The sequence below is a fragment of the Phyllopteryx taeniolatus genome, chromosome 1 (assembly GCF_024500385.1).
Source record: "Phyllopteryx taeniolatus isolate TA_2022b chromosome 1, UOR_Ptae_1.2, whole genome shotgun sequence".
Taxonomy (NCBI): Eukaryota; Metazoa; Chordata; class Actinopteri; order Syngnathiformes; family Syngnathidae; genus Phyllopteryx; species Phyllopteryx taeniolatus.
Window position 1 is genome coordinate 41,641,624 of NC_084502.1, and position 11,445 is coordinate 41,653,068.

At 45.1% G+C, this 11,445-nt stretch overlaps 1 protein-coding gene and 1 long non-coding RNA gene across 2 annotated transcripts in view; one reads left to right on the top strand and one right to left on the bottom strand.

Moving 5' to 3' along the window:
- Positions 1 to 5,720: 5,720 nt before the first annotated feature.
- Positions 5,721 to 7,113, bottom strand: LOC133488411 (uncharacterized). The gene is made up of 2 exons (XR_009791657.1): positions 6,996 to 7,113; positions 5,721 to 6,210 (listed from the first exon to the last, which is right to left on the bottom strand). It is a non-coding gene; the product is annotated as an uncharacterized LOC133488411 (long non-coding RNA).
- LOC133488377 (protein phosphatase 1 regulatory subunit 12B-like) overlaps positions 6,769 to 11,445 on the top strand; it is a 28,630-nt gene continuing 23,953 nt past the window's right edge. The window contains exons 1-4 of the mRNA XM_061796191.1: positions 6,769 to 7,445; positions 8,931 to 9,385; positions 9,701 to 9,863; positions 11,015 to 11,432. Of these exons, the coding sequence (XP_061652175.1) occupies positions 7,167 to 7,445; positions 8,931 to 9,385; positions 9,701 to 9,863; positions 11,015 to 11,398 (1,281 nt within the window). The 5' untranslated portion in view covers positions 6,769 to 7,166 and the 3' untranslated portion in view covers positions 11,399 to 11,432. The remainder of the gene's footprint in view (positions 7,446 to 8,930; positions 9,386 to 9,700; positions 9,864 to 11,014; positions 11,433 to 11,445) is intronic.

Genomic DNA, 11,445 nt, shown 5'->3' on the forward strand with positions numbered 1-11,445 from the left:
CATCCTAACCAGAAGCCCGAGCCACATCAGGAGCAGCTCGTCTCTGAGCCCCTCCTGGATGACCGAACTTCTCCACCTATCTCTAAGGGAGAGCCTGGACACCTTGCGGAGGACAATCATTTTGGCTGCTTGTATCCACGATCTTGTCCTTTCGGTCACAACCCACAACTTGTGACCATAGCTGAGGGTGGGAATGTAGATCGTAAATTGAGAGCGTCGTCTTTCGGCTCAGCTCCTTCTTCACCATGATAGAGAGATACAGAGTGCCCATCGCTGCAGACGGTGCACCAATCCGCCTGTCGAGCTTCCGCTCCATTCTTCCCTCACTCGTGAACCAGACCCTGAGATATTTGAACTCCCCCACTTGGGGTAGGATCTTGTCCCTGAACCGGAGAAGGCACTCCACCCTTTTCCGACTGAGGACCATGGCCTAATATTTGGAGGTGCTGATCATCCAAGCCGCTTCACAGTCAGCTGCGAACCACTCCAGCGAGATTTGGAGATCACGACTTGATGAAGCCATCAGAACCACATCCTCTGAAAAAAGCAGCAACGTGATACTGATGTTATCAAACCAGACTCCCTCAACACCTCGGGTGGAAATTCTGTCCATAAAGGTAATCAACAGACAAGCAGCCTCTAGACGCTTGGAGTTGGACTCTGCCAAGGCAACTCTCACCGGAAACGAATCAAACTTACTGCCGACAATGCGGACCAAACTGTGCTACCATTCGTACTGGGACCAAACAGGCCATATCAGGGTGTCCGGTACCCCATATTCCAGGAGCACCCTCCACAGGACTCGTCGAGGGACACGGTCGAAGGTCTTCTCCAAGTCCACAAAACATGGACTGGTTGGCAAGCTCCCATGCACCCTCGAGGACCCTTCTAAGGGTTTAGAACTGGTTCACTGTTCCACGGCCAGGACGAAAACCACACTGGTCCTCCTGAATCTGAGATTTGACTTCCTGACGGACTCTCCTCTCCAGAACCCCTGAATAGACCTTACCACGGAGGCTAAGGAGTGTGATCCCCCTGTAGTTGGAACACACCTGCCGGTCCTCCTTCTTAAAAAGGGGGACCACCACCCCGTCTGCTAATCCAGAGGCACTGTCCCCGATGTCAATGCGATGTTGCAGAGGCGGGTCAACCAGGACAGCCCCACAACATCCAGAGCATTTAGGAACTCAGGGCGGCTCTCATCTACCCCTGGGGCCCTGACACTGAGGAGCTTTTTAATCACCTCAGGGACCTCAACCCCAGAGACAGGTGGAATTGAGGAGGTCTTCCAAGTAGTTGGTCCACTGACTCACAATATCCCGAGTTGAGGTCAGCAGTGCACAGTCCCCTCTATACACAGTGTTGCCGGGGCACTGCCCTCCCCTCCTGAGATGCCGGATGTCCTCGAAGCCGTCCGGAAGTCATTCTCCATGGCTTCACGGAACTCTTCCCATGCCTCAGCGACCACCAAAGCTGCGTTAGGCTTGGCCAGCCGGTACCCATCAGCTGCCTCCTGTGTCACACAGGCAAAAAAAACACGATAGGACTCCTTCTTAAGCTTGACGGCATCCCTTAACCACTGGTATCCACCAACGGGTTTGTGGATTGTCGCCACTACAGGCACGGACAACCTTACGGCCATACCTCCAGTCGGCCGCATCAACAACGGAGGCACGGAACATCGTCCACTCTGACTCAATGTCCCCCGCCTTCCCCCGGGACGTGGCCAATGTTTCTGTCGAAGTTGGGAGTTGAAGCTCCTTCTGACAGGGGACTCTGCCAGATGTTCCCAAAAGACCCTCATGATAAATTTGGGTCTGCCAGGTCGAATCGGCATCTTCCTCTACCATTGGAACCAACTCACCAGCAGGTGTTGATCGTTTCACAGCTCTACCCCTCTCTTCACCAGAGGGTCCAAGAATTGTGGCCCCAAGTCCGATGACATGACCACAAAGTCGATCATCGAACTGCGGCCTAGGGTGTCCTGGTGCCAAGTGCATGTGGACACCTTTATGACGAGCACAGAAGTCCAATAACAGAACCACACTCGGGTTCTGGTCAGAGGGGTCATTCCTCCCAATCACGCTCCTCCAGGTCTCATTGTTATTACCCACGTGAGCGTTGAAGTCCTCCAAACGACCCGTTGAAGGACTCCAAAAAGGGTGGGTACTCTGAACTGCTGTTTGGTGCATAGGCACCAAAAACAGTCAGGACCCATCCCCCCATCCGAAGGCGGCGGGAGGCTACCCTCTCGTGCATCGGGATAAACCCCAAGGTACAGGCACCAAGTTGGGGGGCAATAGGTACGCCCACACCTGCTGGGTGCCGATCACCTTGGACATCTCCAGAGTGGAAAAGAGTCCTGCCCTTTTTAAGAGGACTGTGTGTGGAGGTGAGCTTGACTAAATCTAGTCGGAACTTCTCTACTTCGCACACCAGCTCGGGCTCCTTCCCTGCCAGCGAGGTGACATTCCATGTCCCTAGAGCCAGCTTCTGTAGCTGGGGATCAGATTGCCAAGGTCCCTGCCTTCTGCCGCCACCCAGCTGAGCCCATGTGAAGGGTAACTCACATTGCCTTTTCGGGCTGTGCCTGGCCACGGGTTCAGGCCCGGCCACCAGGCGCTCACCATTGAGCCCCACCAATATATATAATACATCATACTCACCAGAAACACTGATTATCAAATTTACTAATTTGTGGAGATGACTAAGAATATGTTTTACCAGTTGAAGTTTGCAAAGTGGTAGAAGTATAACAAGGTTTTCTCTGACCAACCAATCAGAGGACATTGATGACCCGCTCACTGTCCCCATTGACATCAGGTTGGCCAGGCGAGAAGGAATTTGAAATCAGATTTGACTGCTAATACAGTTTAAGTTACATCAGGCAGCGCTACTGAGTCTGAAGGCCATGGGCAGATTAGATTGACATGGCAGTACATAGAGGCTAAAATCTGATTGCACACATCTACATACAGTGGAACCTCGATTTATTGGACTAATAGCGGTGGGGGGGTCAGCCGTTAGAGCCAATTGTCTATTATATTGAAGCACTTTTTTGTGTGTGTGTCTGTATGCACCCGTATTACTGTACAGTATAAAATTATTGTTTTATACTTTTTTTGTGGCCTAAAACACCCAGTATAGTACAACGTTATTGTAAATAAATATAAAAAATCTTGAAAATTTTTGAAAAGTTTTAAATTTAAGTGACAACTGGAAACTATTTTTGGACACATTACTATCCAGACACTCCGTTACTTCGTTTAAACCAGGATCCACTGTACAGTATTGGATGCAGTGCATCTTAGAGAAATGGTACAAACTGAAGATAATAGACTGATGTGAATAAATTAATACAATTTCATGGAACACATAATAATTTGGGTTGTAAAATGTAGGCAATTGATTCTGATAGTGTTTAGGCCAAAAATGGAGGCCTTGCTGGGCCTGACCTCGCACCACTGATATAATCCAAGATAAACTGTTATTTTATTCCAGACATTGTAGACCAAATTATATCAGTTTTTTGTTTTTAAACTAACTCTCTGGCAGCACAGGTGTACTTCATTGGCTCATTCCACAACTCCCACTCTTTTTCTGAGTCAATTTTATTCTGTATTAAAGTGTCAAGCAAAAGTCAAACTAAGAAAAAAGATGAAAAGTTGCACTCAATCAAATAAGAAACCAACGCCCATGAAAACACAACTGCTTCATTGATGTGGTTTGAATGTTTTAGAATAGTCTCTTAGACATAGTACATTTATGCTGTTCAGTGTTCGTTGCAGTAACTATAATTAAGGCTTGTTTCAAGCAACCTGAAGTTCTGGTTATGCTACATCGTTATTTTACAAGTAACGTAAGAAGCAAACCAGTCAACCAATGAATAAGGGGTGGGGGTTAAAGAATCCATGGCGTAATCAAGATCTTTTTTTCCCTGTGCCATTATACTGTGTATATCAGTGTATCTCATCTAATCGCGTGCAAGCTTACTTTTATGACTGCCATAAATTATGGATCACTGCTGTCACAAATGAACATCTTCCTTCCATCCTTCCTTTATTTTCTTTCTAAATTTCAATCGCCAAAAATAGATTACGTTGGAGCTTCTCGTCCTTTCTCTGCTGTGTGGGGCAGTTCTATGGCATTACGTTGCCGACCCTGCTCACGATCTAAATATTATTTCAGTTTTCAGGTTATTAAATTATAAAATGGATCATGTAGACTAAAGTGGAGCCGGTCAAGTCAAATTACTGTTACGACAGATAAAAAAACTAAACTGTTAAAGTTGAACTAATCTCATTGTCGTGTTTTGTTTTCAAATATATTAAATATGTTAGAAGGTAAGTGTTGAAAATGTGTAAAGACTGAGAACAATATACAGTAGTACTGAATTGTTGAGATATACTTTAGCTTAAGATTTTTTCATCTCTTTTGGCTGGAAATTTTGGCCAGGACTAAAAACTAGCCCCGTGATATCAGCGGGCTGGGGCGAATACTTTCTAGCATGAGGGCCTCCCCCCACTATACTGGATAAACACCTGATTCCATGCAGTTGCCATTCTGTGGAATTGCCGCTTCCTCATGCCTTTTAACCTGAACCATTACTCCAAGTACAACATGCACTTGGCCATCAAACTATGCCCACAACTCGAACTTCTTCCCTGAAGTGTAATGTGTTTTGTGATATTTGGGCTACAGTGTCTTGCTGTCTGGTCCCACACGCGTTGCGTTGGGAGGCAGCAGTAAACCAGATGGGATTTGCGGCCCATTGCCAGACTGATAGTGGTCAGAGCAGTCACCGGAGGTCCTGCACTACAGCATTACGACTGTCAGCCTCACAGTTGCTGGCCGCATGTCGCAGGGCGAGAAGGAGAAGGAGTGAAAAAAATTCATCTGGGGGAATCGGCGCTCATTGTGCGGTTGTGCCCGCTTATGGGTGCGCCCTTAGGTGACCACAGAAGCACATTGTCCCTCTGAATTTCAAAGGAGGGGAAATTGTCCTGGCGGTGCGGCTTATGGTTATTATGCTGGCTCAGATGTTGCTTTTCTGTAGCCCGTGAGAGGGTTTGCAATCTCCGTTGCTGGGAATTCTCTTCTCCTGCTTAGGGGCCATGAAAGAAGACACTTATTTGATTGACAGCTGAATTTTCCGGGGAGGCGGGGTTTTCAGATCATTCGGTGACATACCCACAGATAGAGTAATCCTCTGCTGTACCCCGGTTCTTGCTTTGCAGTCCTGTTTTTTTTGCAGATTTTTATTACAGTTGTTACTTTATGTTTTTGTATACTGTTTGGATAATATTTTTCTTTTATCCATTGCAAGAGCACTCTCTCAGGATCAGAGCGGCTCAACTACCGGAGACAAAATCCTTGTGTGTTTTTTGGACATACTTGCCAAATAAAGATGATTCTGATTCTGATTCCTTGGGGACTGTGATGGTGTAGATAAAGCACAATATACGTGCAGTCCATTTACTATTTAGAACAATAAAATATTTTAGATAAAAAAATATATACAGTTGCACTGCGCACAAAAAATGCATTTAAACAAATCTAAACATTTGGCACAGAGGTATAAACAATCATTATGTCTTTAATAGGCAATATATGTATGTTGTCTGTTACTGTGCTCTACCATAACTGCCAATCAAATTTCCAGTTGGTTAAGAAAAAGTGCAAAGTAGCAACATTAATAACAACACAACAAATACAGTAGATCAAAGCAACCTGTTTTTATTCAAGATTTGCACTACTTTTTAAAAGTAGCTGAATCGCTTACAATTGTGAGTAACGCTATAGTCTATACTCTACTCTCTCTCACAGTTCTGAGGACCGGGGTTCAATCCCTGTCCCCACCTGTGTGGAATTTGCATGTTGTCCCCCTGCCTGCGTGGGTTTTCTCCGGGCACTCCGGTTTCCTCCCAAAAACATGCATGGTAGGTTAATTGACGACTCTAAATTGCCCATAGGTGTGAATGTGAGTGTGAATGGTTGTTTGTTGGTCTGCGGTTGGCTGGCAACCAGTTCAGGGTGTACCCCGCCTCCTGCCCGATGATAGCTGGGATAGGCTCCAGCACGCCCTCGACCCTAGTGAGGAGAAGCAGCTCAGAAAATGGATGGATGGATGGATTGTAGTGGTACTTTATTGACAGTTGACAGTTGAGCAGGGCGTGGTTTCAGAGCATTCAGCGAACACGCCCACAGCGTCTAAGAGCAGAGAGAATAGCCTGATTTTTCATGATTTTGAAGCCTCATTTTATATACTTGGCATTTTTTCAATCATTCAAAATTGACTGGGTTGTTAACAACACTTTTATCTATGGTGTCAAGGCACTTTGCGGGGTCTTGAGATTTTTTGGGGGAGATATTTTCCATAACTTCTGATGTCAAATTCAATGTGTTAATTAAGTATACAGCATATATAATTTAAAAAAAATAGCTGCACTTGTGTACATGTAGTAATATGATGAGGTGATTACATTTATATGATTTCATCACGTTCACGGCCCTCTGAGGGAACCATAACTACAATGTAGCCTGCGCATAGAATAAATGAGTTTGCATAAGGTTTGACCTTAGATGTTCCATTGTATCAGTAGTTATTGATCTTTATAGTTTTGCTTCCAAGAGAAATGTTTGAGCGAAATTTTTTTTAAAGTACATCCGGCAGTAAGTAGTTTCCCCTCATACATTCGGTGGCCCAGCATTTTTGTTTCGTATAACGTCAGTGTAACGAAGATGTGCAACATGTGAAAAGCATGCTTCGCGCTTGCTGAGCTGCACAGAAAGAGGGGTGAAAGTGCATGACACTTTCATGAAAGTGAAGAACGCCGTGTAACAACGGCGTGTTTGCGTGCTGCACACATCTCGGATGTCACCCGCAGTCAAAAATAGCGGCCAACTAAGAGCTACTTGGCACGCTTGGACCTTCCCCAGTCGTGGGACGGCGACGGTTGCTGAATGGAGCGATTTCAAGTACACGTACTACCTACAGCACACGCCTCCTTGACTTGAACTTCCTGTCATCTGGGGCTGAGATTTACAGCAAAGCCTCTTCAGCGTTTGCTCTGCGCGTGTGACCTACCACGCCGCCTCCTCCTCCTCCTCCTCCTCCTCCTTCCGCTCCCTCGCTCCCGGAACATCGTGTCCTATATGCGGCCACAATGACAGCCAAGCATCGGAAGGGGAAAAGCAACCACAAGCACGAAGAGGACCAATTCAAAAGTGAAATTCCCGAATCCGAAGTTCGAGCTGGAGGGAATAGCTACACGTTTGCGTTGTTTTTATGCCTCGTCGTTGTATTCGGCGGGGCCACCGGAACATGGTTCTGCTACCAGCAGCACCTGACCGTGACCCACTTGACAGACACCCTCACGAGCATGCAGATGAAGGTGGTGAAGCTCCAGGCGTCACAGGAGACCGTGCGACAAACTAACGAGAAGGTAAGAACTTGACAATCAATGCATTAACGCCAATAGTTATTTGCAGACACTTGCAAGCAAGCAAGCTTCGTCGACCTACTGACCTGATGCAGAACTAATACAGCAGTACCGGTACTATATGTTCCCTCTTATGGAAGGTGTCCGTGCTTGCATGTCGTGGCTGCACATGCTGCAGTCCCCGTGTTGATATAAATAATATTATTAATAATCACAAACTGGATCCGTAATGTGGCATGGCTAAATATAGGCTGTGGTTTCAGTGATACTGGCTGCCTCTGAAAGGTTAACAGACGAGATTGAACTCAGCTATTTTAAGGTTTTCCAGCAAAATATATATATATTTTACAAAAATAAATAGTGAAGTTCATTGTTTTTGCTGTTGCGGTTAAATCCAGCAGGGGTCACCAACATGGTGTCCACGGGCACCAGGTAGGCCAGATGAGTAGCCTACGGGCCTGGTCTGAAACATTGCTCTAAAACATCGGGATTTTCTAGTAATGTTGAAGAAGTGATCATTTGACAATGTAAACACTGGCAGAGATTTATAGAAATAAAGTGTTGCACATTGATATTTATGTTTCTTCATTATTGTGAGAAAACATTAATATGATCGGTATCTTCACATAAATGAATATCATTAATTATTAATAATAATCTAATAATGACATGATTAAAGGTAATTTGAACAAATGTGTTATTTAAGAAGTATGTATCAAACTGGTAGTCCTTCACATTAATCAGTACCCAAAAAGCAGCTCTCAGTTCCAAAAAGCTTGGTGACCCCCAGAGATGTTGCCATTACACCTACAGGAGTTGAAAATGTGGCCTGACTTTGTGCTCCGTGGTGCAGTCATTCTAGAAAAAGGAGGAGGGCCTTCTCCAACCTGTCCCTACAAATTCCAAAGCATAGACTTACTGTAATTGTCTTGGTATGATGAAGAACTAAATTAACTTTGGAAAATTAAGGGGTCTAAACCAACCGAACCCCTGATTAATTAGGATGGGTGGGTACATTAAACACTCTGACTCAGTTTGCGTTCAACAGCCTCAGTTACCTTTCTGGCCACTTTATCAGTGAAATAAGAAACCATTCAGATCAACCATGCTGTTTACAACCATGCTGATCTGAATCAAAGACCGAGCCAATCATCAACAATAATTGCACCATCTGTAGCAATTTACACCGTCATGTTCTGCACATTCAAGTCGCCATTTGCACCTAAACAAAGGTCTTCAAGTTACCTGATTAAGATCTAAACACTAAGCCTTGGGTAAATTGCAGACTATTGTTGTTCGAATATACTGCAAAAGACCTGTTATTTACAGCTCAAGCGATATGGAGGGGACACATTTAACCTCTACATTAGTGTCCTTGCAATTTCCCCCAGCCCCATTGGATTCTGTAGTGGTTTGGATTAAGCTGCAGCCCAGAAGTGATAGCGCTTTAAAGTGAGTCAACATCCTCGTTGTGCTTCTTCGTTGCAGGTGCACTTTTCGGATGATGTAGAAAGTCGCCTCAATGCTCTGGAAGAGTCGTATGTGTTGGCCCACAAACAGGTGGATGAAGCCTTAGCTACCACAGAGCAGCTCAAAACATTGGACCTCCCCGCTCAGGTGCTCTCACTCCACACAGAGATGAAATCCCGCCTGGCTGAGATCCAGCAGACCACTGTGTTTATGGAGCAGCTGAACCAGCTGCAGGAAAAACATCAGGGGAAGGCTGAGGAGTTTGAGGGGGTCAGGCTTCAGGTGGAGGGTCTCGTTACGTCGAGCGCTGACCTATCTAAGCAGGTCCAAGCTGTGATGGGGCGCCTGGAAAAGGCAGAAGCCATGCTGGATGATGTTGCCACTCTGAGGAACATCCTGAAGAAGCAGACTGCACACCTGATGGGCCTGCAGGTTCAGCTGAAGTCGTATCAGACCGAGATGGCAACATTCAGGTTGGGGAAAGCAGCTTTTTTTGTGCTGGGAAGGAAATAACTCCCCTCCTCTGACCCGTAACGTTATGTTTGGTTTGTTAAAGCCCCACTGGCTTACAGCTCTGTGTTGTTCCAAGGCCTCGTGTTCACATTGTGAGAATACACCCATCTATAAAAACACTGAGGCTGAATACTTGATAAACATGTTTGAGTATGCATCAAACTGCAAGCTTTGAGGCTTCTTACATTTAATAGTCACTTCACGATGTAACCCGCCACACTTTTAGTTCATGAGAAGTAAAAACAACAAAAAGCATTCTCATGCTTCGTCCTCAGAGAATCTCTGCCGATTGAACGCTCCGAGCAGTTCCAGCAGGCCGACGTGGAGGAACAGATCAGTGCAGTTCGAATGAGTGTTCGGGAACAGAACTCCGCCACCCGCAGCCTTCACGCAGAACTCAGGGCTCAACTGGACAACCTACAATGGCAGGTTACACAGGTAATACTAAATAAACCAATTTAAATGATTGATGTGGTTAAACAGTGGCCGAACACAGTGTGATGTATTTCTGAAATTAAATCAATTTTGTATTGTGAAATGATATTACATAAAGTAAAATTGCAGAGGACCAAACGTCCTTGCATGTGATCTCTTTTGCTTCTCTGCTCCTTACATGCCCAGCGGGAACAATCATTCACTTTTTGTAAAGGAAGCAACTAATTGCCTGACATAGATTCTGTAAGAGATTCACATTTATGCTTGAGTTTTCTTAAAGGTGGTTTGAATGGGATTTTATTTTTTGTATTTACGGTGGAGCGCCACGGTGGATGATTAGTTAGCTTTCCCCGGTACTCCGGTTTCCTCCCACATTCCAAAAACATGGATGGTAGGTTAATTGAAGACTAACTTCCCCGTAGGGTGTGAATGTTAGTGTGAATGTTTTTTTTTCTCTCTGTGTGCCCTGCGATTGGCTGGCGACCAGTTCAGGGTGTAGCCCGCGTCTCGCCCGAAGATTGCTGGGATAGGCTTCAGCACACCCGCGACCCTAGTGAGGATAAGCGGAGCGGAAGATAAATGAATGAATGAGTACATCAGTTGCCTTTATGTGCAATTTACTCCCGGTATTTAAACTTGGTTTTGAAGCATTATATGTAAGTAATTTGACTGGATTAACCCACATCTGGTCTATAATATTGATGGACCAGCCATTACACCACTTGTTTTATTGGTAGGACTGGGCGATACGGCCTTAAAACAAAATCTCTTTGATTGATTGATTTTTTTTTTCTCCCCTCCAAAAAAATCAGATTCCCGATTTCAATAGACTTTTTTTCTCCTTCACTATTAGAAAAAACAAATGACAATGACATCATTTACAGTTTTTTTGTGCTCTATAAATAAAGAGTTGCGTAAATCACTGCTTTGGCAACATGTAAATTGACAGCATGAACAAGTCAATGGAAGAATACACGAAAGGCCAGATTTGACAGGTAACGCCCTCATTAAATGGTTGCTTTAATGACAGACTTCAGTTGATGAGAGAATCCACCCAGCCAGAAAAGCATGCAACCTCACACTTTTTCACTCTTTTTCGTGTTGGGAGAATATGAGTCTTAAACCACATCATTTATTTTCTTTTCTTCTTTAAGCTGGTAGGAGCTGTTCAATCTGTATCAGACCCTGTGCAGCAAGCTAAGGAAGAGGATGCAGCTGCAGAAAAGCTAACCAACCTTGGAGCAGTGGAGTCTGACTCAGATGAGCCGGTGGAGGAAACTTCAGATGACAAGGCTTATTTTGAGCAGATGGAACAACCGCTTACCTCTCCGGAAGCTGCAGAAACCAATGCAACACACACAGAAGGGGAGGAGCCTAGTTTGGAGACGGTTCGGAGTGATGAAAAGCAGTTCCTGGAGGAGTTATTGCTTGTTGAGGGTGAAGCCAACCCAGAGGACACTGATTATGATGATAATGATGACAGAATAGCTGAGCAAGTTGAATCAGAAGAGGAGATTGACAATGACGTTGAACTGTAGGACAAATGCACCAGAAGACAATGTTTGTGAGACAGTAAGAGAAGCAA